This window comes from Teleopsis dalmanni, chromosome 1 (assembly GCF_002237135.1).
Source record: "Teleopsis dalmanni isolate 2A chromosome 1, ASM223713v2, whole genome shotgun sequence".
Lineage (NCBI taxonomy): Eukaryota > Metazoa > Arthropoda > Insecta > Diptera > Diopsidae > Teleopsis > Teleopsis dalmanni.
This window is the reverse complement of record NC_051846.1, coordinates 195275062-195294386: the sequence shown is the minus strand read 5'-3', so window position 1 is coordinate 195294386 and position 19325 is coordinate 195275062. Positions and strand designations below refer to the sequence as shown.

The 19325-nt window shown below is 26.5% G+C and overlaps 1 protein-coding gene across 1 annotated transcript; it reads right to left on the bottom strand.

Annotated features, from left to right (window-relative positions):
• Window positions 1–6595: 6595 nt before the first annotated feature.
• On the bottom strand, window positions 6596–14992 carry LOC119671062 (ATP-binding cassette sub-family A member 3-like). The gene is made up of 14 exons (XM_038081559.1): window positions 14778–14992; window positions 12521–13103; window positions 12314–12457; window positions 10978–12255; window positions 10622–10913; window positions 10030–10564; window positions 9612–9958; window positions 8755–8880; window positions 8377–8598; window positions 8165–8315; window positions 7921–8100; window positions 7168–7858; window positions 7022–7077; window positions 6596–6907 (listed from the first exon to the last, which is right to left on the bottom strand). The coding sequence occupies exons 1-14, from the start codon at window positions 14990–14992 to the stop codon at window positions 6715–6717; spliced, it is 5013 nt and encodes a 1670-aa protein (XP_037937487.1). The 3' UTR covers window positions 6596–6714.
• Between the last annotated feature and the right edge of the window lie 4333 nt (window positions 14993–19325).

The following is a 19325-nucleotide window of genomic DNA, read 5'->3' as shown; positions in this document are numbered from 1 at the left end:
TACTCGAATAACTCTAAATTTGTAATATTCACTGGCGGATATTCGATGCCATTCTTGTGCTCGGCAATTACCAGCGTACGTACTAGAACCAGAAGTAAAGCAAAAATGATCGGAACGATAAATTCAGAGGCAAATGCAATTTTGTGGTTCCATTGCAGTACCCAATTTTTCCAAAACAACAATCTGAATTTATCCCAATTACTGACTTTCTGAATCATTTTCTATAGTTCAGTAAACTTAGGAAACTGTAAAAAATATAGTTTTTATTAATACGAAAAATATAATAAAAATAAAAGAATAAATATGAAATATATCTAAAACAAAAATAACAGGAAAAAGTACTATAAAACAAAGATAACAAATATTATTCTAAACTAATTAAAAATGTGTTTTCATAGTAGTCATAGAGTATGACTACCCTTTATATAATCTCATGGGTTATAATTTAGACGTGGGGCTTGTTAAACGAAATATCTAAATGTGTATGAGAATATCTGTATGTAAAGTTATAAAAATCGTAAAATATTTATAGTTTGATAAAAAAAATATTACATAGCTTATAACCAAACCCATTAAATAAATATTTTCATTTAGAAATATTTTCCCTAATCAATAATCATTTATTGTGCATATATTTAATTGTTAAACTGATTATAGTACTTAAGATAATAATTGTTCACAAGATCTTTTTTTACTATTCAAAATGATTTTACACTTTTAAAAAAAATGCACACCTGTTCCCAACGTCTACTTCTAAAAATATTTCAATAATTTTTACTAGTCATATCTGGTTTCATATACCTTATCAATATTTACATGTATTTTTATTTTAATTCATTCTTTTCCATATCAGTAATGAGGAGGCATAATTCGTTTATGACAAGGATGACTCAAAATTTTTTATTTATGGTATTCTTGCAGACCCAGAGGTATGGAACCTTTTTAAAGCCGAACAGCTTCTATTAACTTTAGTGATAATGGTACACAAAATTTTAAGTTGTATAAGAATTGTAACGAATTAATTACGCAAATTAATTAAATCGACACAAATTCTATAATTTTAAAGGAAATTTTCTTTTTAGTTTTGCAGAACACACTCAACCTATTTAAAAAGGCCACCGGCTGCCAACACATGCCAGAGGTAATCAATAAGTTAAACTGTGTTATTAATTATGAATATATTATGAATAATTTGTTTAAACAATTAATAATACTAATTAATTGAAGTAAAGCTTTAGTATTGTCATAATTATATTTTAGACACTTTTCTGTTCTATTAAGTCGATAGACTGAATTTTGATATGTATATATTTGCAACTAAATAAGCTGATTTACTGAACTGAATTATACAGTTTAGAGTTTTTAGAGTTTTAGATATTATAATTTTTATAAAATTATTATTTATTAATAAACTATTTAATAACAAACGTATTTTACCTTTCCGCATTAAACGTTTTATTTCAAAAAGAATTTAATCACATTTTTATTAATGATAGTTTTTGTGTGGCATTTATAAATCTAATATTTTTATATTTAATATTTCATTTATAAAATTATGATTTTCTAAAAAAATTCATAAGAAAGTACTTTAATTTATTGAACAGGATGCTCTTAAAGAAGAGACATATTCAAATATAAAGTATATTATAAAGTCTAATTCAAAATTACTAGTTTTAACGACTTAATTTTAGACAAATTTAAAATTTTAATATAGTGACAGTTATATGATTAACTAGTATCACACAACCTCACTTTTTCTTTCTCTTCATTCCATTTTTACGATTTTGTTCAATATTAAGAGAGTTCTGAATTGCGTATAGAATAATTTGTCACTAGACTAAACACACATGACCTTAATCTATATATATGTACTGTACTACCATAACTACTACTTATATTGTTAAGTACACATATAACTAAAAATATATATATCTGTTATCCTCTTTCAGCTGTTCAATAAATGTTTTCTCTTTCTTTTCTACTTAATTTTTGTTTTTGGCTTTCTACTGCTTTCTTTTTTCTCTTACTTTTCTGCATGCTTCTTTCCCTCTCTTAACTTGTTTCGCTGTCTCTCTATTTTTCTGGGTCATAGGAGTAAGAATATGTCTCTTCTGTTCAAATTTTTTATTTATTTGTTGATTTACTGTACGCATATTCATTATTTGTTGCACATTTTCCATATATCACTTCTTGTTACCTCTCTTTCTCTCTCTCTCTGTCTGTATAATGGCGAGCTTATTTCGCTATATGTACTTAGTATCACAAAATTTGCTACTTTTTGATAATATCAAAACTTTATAAAGAAAATATACATTAGTTCAGTTTTATTTCTTTTTTGGGACTTAAAAATGAATCGTAATTCTCGTGACCTAAATCTAGAATGCTTATTATATTTTGAGAAAAATTAAACAGGAAACACACATTAGTCACGAGATTTAATTTAAATTATCATCAAAAATAATCCGTCATTGACGGATGATTTGACTATTTGACAATTTAATGAGGACTTTTAACTTCTATGTGTGACTCATTATTTAATTACAAAGAAATGAGTTTTTATAACGATTTTTGAACTGTTATCCAAACAATATCTTTTATATATAATAAGAATTCTTAGGGAAAAAAATTTAAACATGTTGAAAAAGTTGAAAGCTTCGTATTTAAATTAAAAAGTTGCAATCCAAGAAATATATAATAGTTAATAAAAATATCATGTAAATAAATTATGTCAGGTTTTCCCATTCCCATTAACATATATGTTTTAATTTATAAATGAAAAATTTTTTATTGTTCTTCCCTTGTTTATAATGAATTATAAATTCAGAGACATCAATATCAGATAAAAAATTAGTTTTTAAAAATTTAATTTATAACACAAAAATTAAAATTAATTTAATTAAATTATAATAATGTATTCAAAATTATATTAATAATAACATCATAATTATTGTAACTTTATTATAATTATTATAATATTATTATAATTATTATAACATTATTATAATTATTATAACATTATTATAATTATTATAACAATTATATAATTTTTAGTTATTTTTTTTACTGATAAAGAAAGATTATTTTATAACAAACATATTTACTTAAATTTTTTATTTTGGATTTATATGCAATTAAATAAAAACATAAAATTTTTTAATTCTTCTAATTAAAGTAGTTACTGTTTTGTAATTACTGTAATATTCTCTCTCTCTCTCTCCCTTTCTCTCTATTTCTCCACTCTCTATTTCTTTATCACTGTCTCGCTTGCTCTCTTTCTTTACTTTTATAACGAATGATCAGATAAGATTACATTAGGACATTTAGTCCTAATTCAATCCCTCTACTCCTTTTATTTATTTTTTTATTTTGACTAAAAGTAAGCATTTTTGTTTAAAAATAAATATGTTTATTCATTTTATTTTAATAAATTAATTAATAATAATAATAATAAACTAATTTTATGAATTCAGTTTTATAACTGACAATCAGAAAATATTCTACTACTTCATTTTTAATAATAATTTTTAATACTATCAAGAGAAGACGCACTTTTATTCAAACAAAATATGGATATATTCATTTTTACTCATTTTCTTATAATAAATTGCATAAAAAACATGTAATAAAATATGGAATATTAAGAAAAATTGTATTTTTGAAGATATTCAGTAAATACTCTATAACAACACAAATTTTTTTTTAAATTTATAGTTTTAAAAAATATTGTTAAATTACTTTTGAACACAATTATTTCCGTCTTTATATCCTTTACGACTTTTGCAACTCTACGACCCGATACCACAGTTAAAACTCTAACACTAAATTTACTTTGGATATTCAGTGCTATATATATGCCCTACGCAATCTTTTTTCCAAAACTTACTCAAAATTTGTAAATACATAGAGAATTATTATTATATGTATTGATAAAAGAAATGATAACCAAAATGAAATAAATTGGGTAAATTCGAATTAGAAATTTTACTCACATGATAATGGCCTCTTTATTGAAAATATATAGTCAAATATAAAAATCCCGGAAGGTATAAGACTCATTAAAAGTCACAATAACTAATTAATATTTTTTCCAAATTTTCAATTAGAGTATAATCTATTAACATATTATGTCTCCGTAAAAAACTCTGTAAAACAATAGTTCTACATAAAAACTATTTGAAAAATATGAGTATTTTTGGTTTAATCTTATTAATCGATATAATAAGATTATTATGTTAGTTTTAATAATCTAATAAAAAAATTTTTTTAAGACAAAAAGAGGTTATTTTTACTACATATTTTATTTTTCTTGTAATTTATAAAGAATGTTATAAAAAAATTTATTTATTTATATATATAAAAATATTAAAATGCATAGAAGTTTTTAATTTATGAATAACATATATAATGTATTTAATTAAACTAATCTATAATTTTATCTATATAAAGTAAGTAATATATATATATATATACATAATATATATATTATATATAATATATATATATATGCATATAATATAATATATTACTTATATTGTATATAAGTAATTTAATTTTTATTACATATATGTACTTTTAAAATTTTCTATGCACATATGTCATGTACTTATAAATTTATATATATAATTTGAATTAATTTATATATACGCAATTTTATTCCCATAAATCTAAATATTGTTTGGTTTATCTAAAATGTAATAAACGTCATTAAGATAATTTCTGTCATCTTTGGAACGTTTTTGTTTTATTTTTTATATGCACTTACAATAGTCTCTATCTACTCCACCCCCATGTATTGAACAATGTATTCGAAAACTAATGGTACTTGATTACCGCTAATTGTATATACAAAACAACAAAAACCTTAGTATTATACTTAGTCATTTATAAGTACAGTGCTTTAGGTAATAAATAGGAGGTTTTGCTAAAAAACTTATCAAAATATGAATTATTATACTTTCACTGCGACGCGTTGATAATAAACCTTATCAAACATTTTCGTAAAAAGAAAAAAAATTAGTCCACCTGTTCACGTTTTGTACATTAAGTTAGAAATTATTATTTATATAAATTATTATATTGTCATTTACAAAACAAGTGATTATAATATTTCATTCAAAAAATATTCCTACTTTCAACATTGACGTATTTTGAAAAATGTCGTATTTTTTTTAAGGGCCGAATGAAAGTTTCCATATCTTATATATTTTTTTAAAAGTTATATTGAAAGTTTTTAGGGAAAATATTTGAAACATTCACTTTAATAAATGTTTGAAAAAATTATTTGAAAAGTCATATTCTGCAGTTAGTCATGATCACGTGATATATGAAATTATTGTTGTTTGCAATGTAAATTAAAATTTTGGTCATAGTGACGAGGGCTTATTTATTAATCAGTTGTTAATGATTTACTTCAAGAAAAATATCTGAAAACATACCTAATAGTCTTACATATCTATGTAAACAGAAGATGTGGACAGAAATACATATCAGTCAATTGTTCTGCATGTCCTTTGAAGTTTTTTCATAAATGAAAAAAAGTAATAATGATAATAATTATGCTTTGTTATTTACCAAATGGACTTTAGAAAGTTTATTCATGATCTAACATATTTCATGTATTTGTATTTTAAAGCAAATGAAATTTTTAAAAACAGTACTATAAGATCTGTTCAGATATATAAATTTCCTAATATTATCATATATTTATAAAATTCTTCATATTGATCGTCACTGGTACCAAACTGTCACCAGCATTTTTTATGACTACCCGCTGCTTTCTTATAAACGATCCATAACCGATCTACAATTGATGACCACTAAAACAAATTTTATTTCAGTTTATTGGGCTTTTAAATATTTAAATATCTAGTAGTCATTTAACTATTTATTTGTGATTCTTCTGTTTTAGATATTCATACAATAAACAAATAATTAATGATTAGATATAAGCCTGTGAGTAAGGCCTGCAAACAAATCGACAGTCATCAAGTTAGTACACAAAGAGAAACATATTTTACGGTATTTCTAGTTTGGTAAATAATAAATTTATTTTACAGAGCCACCTAATCAAAAATATTATTTACCATCATTGAAGAGCTAGATCTGTGTAGGAACAATTCGTTGATTTTATATAATTATAATAGATGATCGTTTTAAGTGACTACTGTGAAATTCATGGCTAAAAATACGACATAAACAATATTTCATTCAGATTCATTTTAGATCTGATCAAAATTAATTGTAACTGCCACAATTAAGGATTCATTACAACATTTTTTGAACGAATTCTAAGTCATATCGGAGTGTATTTTTAAAAACTGGAAGGCATTTGTTAATCAATATCAACTTTGATGCAAAAATTTTTACCATTATTGATTAAAATTGATATTTTTTTAATCCTGTGCTAGTCATAACATATTTAAAAATTGTTTTAAAAACTTTCATTTGATTAATGACACAAGTTTTAACTTGCTACATAACTTTATAAAGTTTTTATTTCATAGTTTATATAGTTTCAATTACATACTATTATAAATATCTAATCTTATAAAAAGTATCCTTGAATACAATTTTATTTGATTTTCATTTTTCTACTAAAGTTATAATGAGACTAGTACACTCGTATATTAAAAATATTTAATGTTTAATGAATTCATCACAATCTCCCATGTATTAAAATTAAGTCTAGTCTTTAGTAAGTGCCCCACTAACATATTACTTCTGCGCTCTTGTATCTTCGCGTTGATATTTTGCAAATTCTAGGAAAATCTCCTCCAATGTTGTTTGGCTTATCGAATAGTCTTCAATATTCAATTCAACTCGATTTCGTTCAATCAAACCAAACATTTGAGACCATTTTATTGTTGTAAGTGGGATATAGAATGTCAATATGCCCTGATAATCTTCTCTTAAATTTAAAAAAAAAATACAAGAATATACAAATTAATAAAGTACATAGATAAAAATGCATTAATGTAATTTATGTGAATACCATAATAATTATATCAAAACTCATACTTACTGCAAAGCAGCATGTGGAAAATGTCTCAATACAAATGATTTCACAACTTGGATGTGCTGTTCCATATTTTGAAAAGTTTTATTTGGTATTATATCCGAATTACTGAAACTATAATACAAAAATACAAACAAAATAATTAGTTAGACGAAATGACTTAAACTTAAAACGTCAACTTGCCTTCTCGAATAATGTGCATTTCCTTCAATCGCACGTTTAAGCTTCATTTTAAGCACTAAACCTTTAGAGAATTTATTTTTCAAGTGTTGTGTGGAACCAATACATTTGAATTCACCATTCACCATGATAGCTAAACGTGTGCACAATGCCTCACACTCTTCCATGCTGTGTGAAGTCAAAACTATTGAAGTTCCTGTATCTCGTATCTGACACACCATATTCCATAATTGACGACGAGCAGCTGGATCCATGCCGCTAGTGGGTTCATCCAGATATACCACTGCAGGTGAAGCCAAAACTGCTAAAGCAGTGCTTAATTTACGTTTATTACCACCACTGTAAGCTTTGATCTGTTTATCCAAGTGTCGAGTAAACCCAAAAGAACTAGCCAGTTGTTCTATTAACTCAGAGATGTGTTGTTTACTTATTCCACGTAGCAAACAAAACATTATTAAAGTTTCGCGTCCAGTGAAATCATCTAATAGCGCATCAAATTGGGGACAATAACCAATTTCCTGATATATTTTATTTCGTTCGTTTTTAATATTCATCCCTTTCACATAAGCCACACCAGAAGTAATGCGTTCATCTCCGGTCATCATTTTAAATGTAGTTGTTTTTCCAGCGCCATTCACACCCAACAAACCAAAGCATTCATTTCTATATAAAATAAATTAAAGAATTTTAGTTTTTGAAGTATTAATGTAACTAAAATTTCTCACCTATTAACACTTAAAGATACTTGATTAACAGCTAAGAATTTTCCATAGAATTTCGTAAGACGATCCAATACCATATTTTGTTCTTTCACTTCAGCTGTTGACATGTTGGCTACACGATGCCTTTCATTAGCCACATCCTGGTCAAGAAAACCATTTTCTGGAGCTGTTAATTTCTTGGAACTATAAATTTATTTATATGATTAATAATAAAATCATTTTTGTTAATACATTTTTACGTGCATACCAATTTTTGCAATTAATCTTATACAAAATTTCTCCAATTAATCCATATTCTATTACGATTAGCATCGCAAAAAATAATGCGGCTGTTATTAACATATAGAGTAGTTCAGGGAGCACTCCAGGACTTTTCCAGGCAAAATATTCTTCATTGGCTACGTTGATGTAAGTTTTGAATAGTTTTATATAAAATTTAAACGGATAATATTTACTTACTACAACACTGTGGTATCAAATCACACAAGGATCCAACATTTTCATCATAAATTTGATTGTTGCAAGCATTTCTTATAGCTACATTCGAATAAAGTTTATTTAAACTATTCGTTAGTGAGAAATGCGGGAATACCCGAAATACTATTTGTAGAGCATCAGCGATATTTTTACTTCCAATAAAGTCAAATGATAATACAAGCACAAACATAAATGTTATCATTCCTGTCAAAATCGATGGTAAAAAATTTGCAATTACATATGGTGTAAAATTTTTATATATTCAACATTTAATAAATTAAATTGTTATTACTATTTATACAAAATTTAAAATAAATAAATTTATTTTTATATTTCAAATTAAGAGATGTCAAACATTACCTGTGAAAATATTAAGAATGGAAGTACGCGCAAATCCTGTTGCAGGCTCTTTGAACAGATAGGAGAGCAAGTATGTAAAAGGGATCACCGATACTCCAAACACAAATATCATTAAAAAGTAACGTCCTAAATAGATCAGAAATAAAATTTTTTCCATTATAAAAATATATTCGGAAATTATTTAAATATCTAAAAATATTCAATATATTATTATTTCTCATGAATTATTTATAATCTACATTTTTTGCATCTTATGTATATAATTTATTATTATTGTATTATAAATTATATATATAAAATAATATATATATAACATATGTTGTTATACTTTGATTATGTACTTATTACATTATATAAAATTATTAAATAAAACACAAGAACAATCAGCATTTAATCCAAATTTTATTTGTCTCATTCAAACTTGACCCCATTAAGTGCAATACAACTATTCCAGCAATTGGGTCAAGCCTCCATATAGTTCTCTGGTCTGATTGAAGTATGTCCTATACTTCTTCTCTGACTTGATTATCAACTGCAAATGACTTTCTTAAAAAGATAATTTTAATTTCGAGAAAATAAAAATATCACTCGGTGCCCAGTCAGATGAGTACTATGTTTAGTCAATCAGATTGTTTGAATTTTTTTTCCAATCATTCATGCACAACGATGGCATTATTACGGAACCGATTGCCAACTTACCAAGAAACATAAAATTATGTGTCAATATTTTCGCATATTTTTCAAATTATAAATTCTAGATACTTTTTCTACAAAATTGTATACATTTTACATCTATTTATATATAACATATTATACTTCAATCTTTAAATTAAAAAAAATTGTTGTAATTTATTTACCCAATTCATCAAACGTGGCAAGTCCTTCTTCCTGGAAAATGGCTAAGGTTACAATTATTATTATAACCGTTATTGTAAAAGTGGATATATCCCAAAGAAATTGGGTTAGCCAAAATGTGAATACCCTAACACCACCGACAAATTGTAGGAGCTTAGAACGTGACTCCTTCTCCTTTATAAGGAATAGTATATAAAAGGCGCTCACAAAGCACATACAAAAGCAGATATTTGACGCCAACTGTGTGCCCAAATTATTTCCGATATTTAATTGGAAAAATATGGTTTCAGCTGTATATGGTAAAGGTGCATTAATAACAGAAATTGAACTACCTGGACCAATAAGAGCACTACATATAACATATGAATTGATATATGTTTAGAATCAACTTTATTATATATTTTAATTTAAATTACTTACTGCGCCATGGCGTTATGTACCATATTTAGTGTCAGTGGTGCTGTGTGCAAAGGTTGATTATTTAACCAAGCAATTATTCGTCCCTTTGAAATAGTAGCTGCTGCCAAATATCGTGAATTGACGCGCACTTGTATATCTTGACCCAACTCCATTATAAACTCCGGAAATGTTTTTGTTCCTGTCGTATCGAAACTATGATTATCACTTATAGATGTTGCTATGAATTTATAAGCTGACGCAATAACAGCCTCAAGTGAGTTGCTTTCGATATTTCCTACTGTTTCTAAAATTGTTGTGCTTACAGGATATTGTGATATGCCGATATTCATCGGTTTCATTTCACTAAAAGTGCCTTGTGATCGTAGAAATAATATTGTCGTCACCAAAAATAAGATTGGTATTAAGTTTTGTACAGCGAAAAGTATTTTATTGCGATAGGTGTAGAGTATTTTCTTGAAAAGCATTGCATGCCATTGATTGAAAGTTATATTGCTCTTATTTTGAGAAAATTTCTTATCAGTTATAGCTGCAACAGCTAAAAATATAATAGAGATTTTCAATATCGTTAAAAATAAATAAATTTCTTACTAACCATTAATATTCATCAATTGATGATCACCAGATATATCATAATTTTCCTCAGCACCTACTTTCATAAAAACTTCCTCCATAGATGTAATACTTACACCATAACCATTTAAATTAAGTTGATTTGAGTTTTGCTCTAAAGCGGCAAACATATCTTCGAATACTGCAGAGAAGCTATCAGGTAGCTGATAGGACAATTCTGTGCCAATATCGCTTTCTGGAACCATATTTGGTATAAATTTATTAAGAAGCGCTGTTACATCAGATACTTTGCAATTATCACGTTTCACGCATATCTAATAGAAACAAAAACAAATTATTTCAAATAATTTATAACAAAATTAAGTTTCAACTTTTTACCAAGTGATAACCAGATCCGTATTTCTTCTTTAAAAAGAATGAAGTTCCCAAGCATTTGAGTTCACCACCACACATAATTGCTATACGATCACCTAATACATCAGCTTCATCCATAAAGTGTGTAGTCAATAATATAGTGCGACCAATCTTTTCAGTCTGTAACAAGTCCCACATTTGTCGTCTAGCAGCAGGATCCATACCTGAACTAGGCTCATCACAAAGCACTACTTTTGTGTCACCACATAAAGCACAACAAACAGACAGCTTTCGCTTCATACCACCAGATAATTTTGAAGATACCACATTTGCTTTATCCTCAAGTTGTATTAATTCTAAGTAATATTTAACCTCTTCTTTTACTGCTTTACCTGAAAGTCCTTTCAATCGACTGAAAAATTCAATATGATCGGCAACAGTAATATCATCGAATAGCACATTATGCTGCGGACAAATACCCAAAGATGATCTTGCACCTTCTATATTTTCACGTATATCAAATCCATTTATGATGGCTGAACCAGCTGTGGGAGAAAACATTCCAGTTAACATGGATATTGTTGTAGTTTTTCCAGCACCATTGTGTCCCAGTAAAACTGTTATTTCATCTTCAAACATATTCATTGTTAAATTTTTTACCGCGATTTTATTATCAAATTTCTTTTGCAAATTTTGCACATATATGCCCACATTTCCATTTGTACCGGTTACTTCAAAAGCCTCGGGATTTTGTGCAGCTGTATCCATATGTGTGTTATCAGTATGCATGTGTCCGTTCTTGTTATGAGAACTGCATATTTTTAATGGGAAATTCCATTTCTTCGCAACACCATATTCACCCGGAAAGACTTGTTCCAAGTACAAACATATTACCATGTACACTACACATGACAATGACATCATTACTAAAACAAGCCCAACAGATAACTCATCATCAACTGAAGGAGATGAGAACATATTGCTCCATTGCAATCCTTCACCTGTGCCCTCATGATCAAGTATGACTTTGAAACCAAAACCCATACCAGTATTTACAATCATACTCCACATAAGTTTCATAAATAAACTCATGTCTGCATAACTATATATTGCAATTGAATAGGGCAAGTAAGTCACAAACCAAACCAAGCCAGTTACAGCAGCAGCAGTGCTGGCCTTCGAAAAAAATGTGGCCATCATAAAGCAGAAACATATCGTGGTAATAGCGTAAATAATCATAAAAAATGCTAAAGCAGACCAACTTGAATATGTGAAAACTGCGACATCATTACTCCATTGTATCTGTTAATAAATCAATATAATGGTTTCATCTGTATCAATTGGAATCAACTTGACTAACCTTAAAGAATATTGTCATTATTATAATTGATATTAACAAAAAGACAAATGCCTTCACAAACCATGCCGTCCAATGCAACCAATTATCTAAACCCATTATTTTCATGACCTCCTTAAGTTGTTTCTCCTTCTCCATAGTCACATTCTAAATTTTTAATAATATCATCGTTAATAATTTTATTAATATAAGAAAATACTACAGACCAACCTTGGCAATATTTGTGGCTGCATATAGAAAACTTAACATTATAAGCATTGGTATGGTTAATGAAATACCCTGTAATAATGGATCCGAAATATATTCAGGATAGGGATAACGTTGTAATAAAATTTCTGGCAGCTCTTTAGTACCACTGCTCAACTTTAAAAAGGCTATGGAAAGTGCATTTTGTAACGGGAGAAAACCTTCACGTACATAGCCCACAGGTATACCACCATCTACATCATCTTTATTCCTCGGACCATTTTCAGTATAGAGCGGTACTAGATTATTTGTTAACCAAGTGTCAGAAAAATTACTACTACTAGTACGTAATTCACTCGGAAAACGTAAGGAAAATGCAAACTTGTTTGGATATGTCATAATGTTACTCCATTCATCATCAAACTGTACACCAGCAAATATATTATTTTTTATTAATTCGGTTTCCAATTTACTGGCACTTTCATGTCCTTTGTAACTATTAATGTTGAGATATTCTGCAGCAGTTTTTATAATATTTTCAAGCATTGGATTGGTAGGCGAATAATGAATTTCCAATTTTGGTATTTTTTCCTCTACAATTTTATCACTAAAATCGAAAGCATTAAAACAAAAATTTATAAAATTTAATTCTCATATAATAAAATCAATAATTTCAAATATTACTAAATATTTTTAAGTAATAATGGATATTAATGAAACAACTTAAGTTAAACTAGTATATGGCAACATGGACGGCTAACTCACTGACGATGCAACTGCGGCAGGAATCTTTGAGATGAAATACTCAAAATCTTTAGCCAAAAACACTACTATCTCTCAAACTAAACTATACTCAATTGATAGGTATATCTACTTTAAATTTTAATATAACTATCGAAAACAAAGAGCAGCAACCTTGACTGTGGCTGTCTGTCATCATCAAGACACTCATTTCTCATCAGAAAACAACACTCTAATATTGTCAAAAGAATAAGATGTGGATTTTATCGGTTCCACGTTATGCAGAAATTACAAACTTATAAGGAAGGGGACAACAACGGTTTTGCAGACGCTGGTAAGAAGAAGTAAAAAAAAGAATCTTCGGAAAAAATCTATTGGATTTTTCATACTACATAACGCTTAGAGGAATCTACAATGACGATACAAGGACAATTTCAACATAGCATATAACTACTTAAGAATTATAGTAGTGTAAGTTTTCTAAATAAGAAATAAGAACCCCGAAGCATATGATTTGAACTTTGTTGTGAGCTTTGTATAAATTGATGAAAGATCTCAGAAAATATAGAAATTGTAGTAGTATTGTTGTATATGTTGTATGTTGTAATATCGCTAATTGATAAGGAATAAGGACAATGAGTATTATTCGAAGTCCATTAATAGAGATCTTATAGTTGCGAAGCTATATTTTTTTTATAATAATAATAATGTTGAATGTCAATATTATTGAAATCGTCTAGCTTTGATTATTGATTGAACAAAATTAACAAATATAGTAGTAAATTGATTTCACTAATAATGATCATTAACTTTCAATGTTTATAATCCACAAACTGTTCAAAATTCTGCAATACCAACAACTATTGTTGAATTATAAAATGTTTATAAAATAATTCCTAAAACTAGACATTTGTTTTGTTTACTTTTTTGTTCATCAATTTGATAAGAACCTAACCGAAAAAAAAAAATAGTAACAAATAATTAAAAATTAGCGATACTATAATCAAGTAATTTTCACTTTTATTTGGTCAATAAACTTTATGGAAAGAGTCAAGTCAACGAAATACAATAATTTTGATGTTAATTATCATACAAACACAGCATACATAATTTGATGCTGTCAAATAGTTAAGATAAAAATTAGAATTTTTAATTACAATTCTAATGACAGGATCACTATCATTAACTCATTTATATTCTTTGACAACTTTATATAGTTTTCGCTATTTTTGCGGTTTGATGATGAGACGAAAAAAATATACTGTAACAAATAAAAACTTAAGTCCTTTGTCCTCTCTTAGTCCTCTTTCAGACTTATTATATATGTAGAATATGCATTTAAAACTAAGCAGCAGCAGGCTTATCCATCTTGAGAACAGACTCAATTCCGCTTATTCTAACATATAAAATAAAATTAAACAGTCTGCACCTAACGATATGGTAAAACAATTGTAGTTACTAAAATAAACTATCTAAAGAATAATGTGTATTCCCATATAATAATAAAATAATCGTACTCTATTGAATTCAGCATACTTACAGAAATATGTCTAAGTTTGATATATTAACTGGTGAATATTCCACAGACGGTTTTGGTTCAGCTTCCACAATTCCACGAAGTAGTACCAATTGAAACGTGAATATTACTGGTATTAATATTTCAATCAAAAGTTGCCATTTATGGAACTTTTGTATTAACCAATTCTTCCAAAGCAATAGCTTAAACTTTTCCCAATTACTAATTGTTTTAGTCATTTTTGAACAATAAAAAATTCATCAATATATATATGGAAGTTAAAGCTGATTTTGAGAAATCTAAAAATCAATAAATAAAAATTATTTTTTTTTAAATAACGTTTATAAATAAATATATATAACATTTCCAAAATTCTAGGCATAATGAAAGCAACTAATCCTAATAATTTGTATAATATCTTTAATGTAATTCCATTATTTTTTAAATATTCCTTAATATTTATATTATTTTCACTGCCAGAAATAAGTTAACATTTAAGAAATTACCCTCAATAAAATATATCTTCAGTTCATATAAAATGCATTTTATGAAACTTGATATGAAATCTAATCTAATAATTACTATTTTTTTTAATTTCACACGCCAAAAAATTTTTAGTAACGCAAAAATAGCTTATCAATAGCTATCTTAGGGGTTTATTAATCTATATAAACATAAACAAAAATATTTATATAAATTGTAACACACTAAATGAAAACCACCATATGTTTTTTGTGGGTAGTACTGCAGAGCAAACACGTAAACAGAAAAGGATGAGAGAATCTTCACTACTTGATAGAATGGGAAGAAACAGATAGGTGGATGTTTGAAAGAGATATTCTTAAATAATTTTAATTTTCACTAATTAAGCAATTGTAGCTGTGAATATTATAAATCCTTTTATTTCAAAAATGTATGTAAAAGAATTATAAAATAGAAATTACCACTGACAAATTCATCTCAATACAATTTTCAGGTATTGCAGAAGTTAAGCACCGTCTAAATAAATTAAAATTATTGAATTATTGAATTATTGAATTAAATATGTAAATTTTTTCAAAAACAAATGTTTAGAAAATAAATAATATATGCAATCCCTTTTTGACTACTTAAAATATAGCAAAACTTTCAATACAACATTCAAACTCTATGAGTTCAAATCATTTCAAGCTCTTAAAAGCATTGTGAAATCTAAATGTCGTCAAAGGGATTCCGGAGGGATCTTCGTATCGAGATCTTAGCAATATACATACGCGACAAGGCACTTAAAATTTTTATATATAACACCATTGACTCACATTCAAATACTACTCTTTCTTTACTGACGACAACTTGCATCATTTAGGAAGTCATATGGACATCAACGGATTCTAAATCCAATAACAATTTGAATTTGAATTTTATATTAGTAAAAGTAATTAAAATTATATGTATTTCAATATAATTACATTTACTTTTTCTTAATTTCAATTACTTCCAATTACTTATATATATATGATATATAATCAAATATTTATAATTTGATTATTTGCAAAACATTGTCGTAAATATTAAGTTTTCAATGTTAATACATAATTAATTTCACATGAAATAAATTAAAATAATTTTTATTTTCTTATAATTAATTATATATTATTTCGTTATCCCTGCGTTGTTTGAACTAAAATGTAATATTTAGTGTAAAGTTTATATTTTTCATATATATATTATTCAAAAAAGTTGTAGAAAACTTCACTTTGTTCGCACTTTAAACTAATATAATTTAATATCATAAAAATGTCCTTTTTTGCAAAAATCCTTTTTATAAAATTGTTTATATGAACTCTAAGTTATACTTTAAATAACATAACACAACGTTTAATAAGTATTAACTACTGTAGAACTCTGAACAATTTGAACAGTTTTCTAATAATATTTGCTCTTTAATACCTGAAAATATTTGCGTCTAAGAATAAAATTGTTTAGGTAGTAAAGATAATCAATCCATATCTCAATTAGTACACTTAAACTTAACTAAATTGTTGATATGAAATTGGCGAAACCAAAAACAATTTTATAGATTTTATGGAACGTCACGGGTCTTACGGGAAGTGTGTCATATGAATCACATGAAATTCTATATATGATTATATTATAATTGGAGTACTTTATGCCGCTGAATTTCTCACGTGAACTTATCTTTAAACTCGGCATCATTTAGATTTTAACATATAGATTAGGATTGATAGAGGGTCAAAAGATAATAATATTTTCTGATAATAAGAAATGTTAAAATTTATTGTTATTTATTATATTTGGAAAGATAATAAAATTACTAAACAGTAGTTGCTTTAATATTTATTATATTTGTTTAAACAAATATCATACTTTACAATTAAATAATAATATAGATTATTTTTTTCAGTATGTATTCATTAATCAAAATTTATAATTAATTACAGCATATTGATATCAACTTAAATATTATCTCCTACTTAAATATTTATTAAAGAATAAATGTACTTACGAGTTTATTTGTAAAGATCGACCAATCCTTTCCGTGTTATGTTATTAATTTACGGGTATGTATATACGGGATTTATTATAATTTCCACACCGTGCAGTTATTTATAATAATAACAGTATTCTCTGTAACAATTTAGATTCGTAACATAAATCTTTTGCTTCTAACCACAAAATCATAACTTTTTTTGATTCATAAAACCATTTAAACCATTTTTTACTTAACGACAAGATATCCATATGTTCTTTCCACATAATCTATTATATTCAGCTAAACTACTTACTGTTTTATTTTCTGTTTACTTTATAAAGACTAACTGTAGGTAAGACTAGAAATTACTCTAGAGTACAGTGTTCTTTCAAACGACCAGAAGATCTCCACCAAATAATATTTCCATATAATTTATTATATTCAGCTAAACTCACTCCTTTAGACTTTGTTCGCTATATAAGGACTAAGCAGAGATAAAAATTATGAAATTACTCTTAAGTACACTGTTTTTCCATTCTACGCGAAGACCTCCAAATGATCTTTCAACATAATGTGTTATAATCAGCTAGCTCGCATGAATGACTTAACGACTATAACAAATTGAGCAGCATGGTGAGAGCCTAAGTGCGCCTAGCAAAATGGTGTTGGTTAGCAATGGGTCAACATTGGAAATACTTATTAAGGCGGGCTACACCAAACATCTGGTATAGTGCCGATAATGATGTTGATAATATAATAAATTTTAACTCATCAATACAATTAACACCAGTTAACTTTTACAGATAACACTGAATATAACATATAAAACACATTCTACAATGTACAGATGTACTATAAATTTTATATATAAAAATAATATAAAATAAATAACAAACAAATTTTATTTCTTTTTGCTAATTTGTAAATCATTTATTAAAGCTTTTTGTTATAATTTAAAAAGATTTAAAACTATAAACACTTAAGATTTAATAACACATTAGGAAATAACAAATTCATACATACAACATTTACTAAAATAAAATGAATATTTATATATATGTAAATATGAGTTCTTATAAGTACAGCACTTGCACCTTAGTTTTGATGTCATTTAAAAAATAAATTCAAAAATACTTTAAAATTTTAGAGTACATAATTTTTAAATTCTTTTTGTATATAATACATACATATATATATATATATATAGAACTTTGCGACATTTAAAAATACTTCAATAAAATTGTAAAATAAAAAAATACTATCTATGCTTAGAGTTAAGGCTTCATAATAGGTAGGATCAGCATATTAAAGCTTTAAAATTATGTAGTATCTTTCCTGTTCATTCAAAACTTCTATATATTAAGTCCTTTTGTAAAGGATTGTACTTGCATTATTTATCACTGAGTAATAGGTATAATAGTTACGACCCAAAATTCAATTAACCATAGCAGGAACATGAAAGGTATCCCTTTTTTGTGCTTTAGTTTCGTTTGTTGTAAAAGAAGAAGCAAATATTTATAAGATTATATTAAATTTTTAAAATAATTATAATTAAATTATTCAATCCGTTTGTGCAGTTTTTGTAAAGTTTTTCGGAATTTGTGTAAATATAATATAATACAAAGCCAAACTAAAACTACATAATAAAATCATAATTGCTAACCTACAAATTAAAATAATTAGTAAAAATTAATTAGTATTCAAAATTAATTACATATAAATATATATATTAAAGTGCGTTTTTCGTGTTTAGGTATGTAAGTGTAAGCGTTAGTGTAGATTATTATTTTGTGCATATTAAAGCCAAATACTGCAGAAAATAATAGTAAAGCAGCTTTAAAAAAAATCACAAAGCTCACTTTATGGCCCTTGGATCTTCTCGTTGGTATTTTGCAAACTCTAAAAATATTTCCTCTAAAGTCGTTTGACTAATTGAATAATCTTCAACATTGAGTTCTTCACGATTGCGTTCCATCAGACCAAAAATTTGCGACCATTTAATGCTAAAAAGTGGAATGTAGAATGTGAGTATACCCTGATATTCCTCCCTAAAATAGAAGTAAAAATTTATATTTATTTCAAAAGTTTCTCTCCTTAGA

Excerpts from the sequence above, each read along its gene's own strand:
- LOC119671062 (XM_038081559.1), bottom strand. The coding sequence starts at position 14,992 with ATGACTAAAACAATTAGTAATTGGGAAAAGTTTAAGCTATTGCTTTGG. Across the intron at positions 8,881-9,611 it reads TGCCACGTTTGATGAATTGG|GACGTTACTTTTTAATGATA; the intron begins GTAAATAAATTA and ends TGATCTATTTAG. Across the intron at positions 8,599-8,754 it reads CATTCTTAATATTTTCACAG|GAATGATAACATTTATGTTT; the intron begins GTAATGTTTGAC and ends CGATTTTGACAG.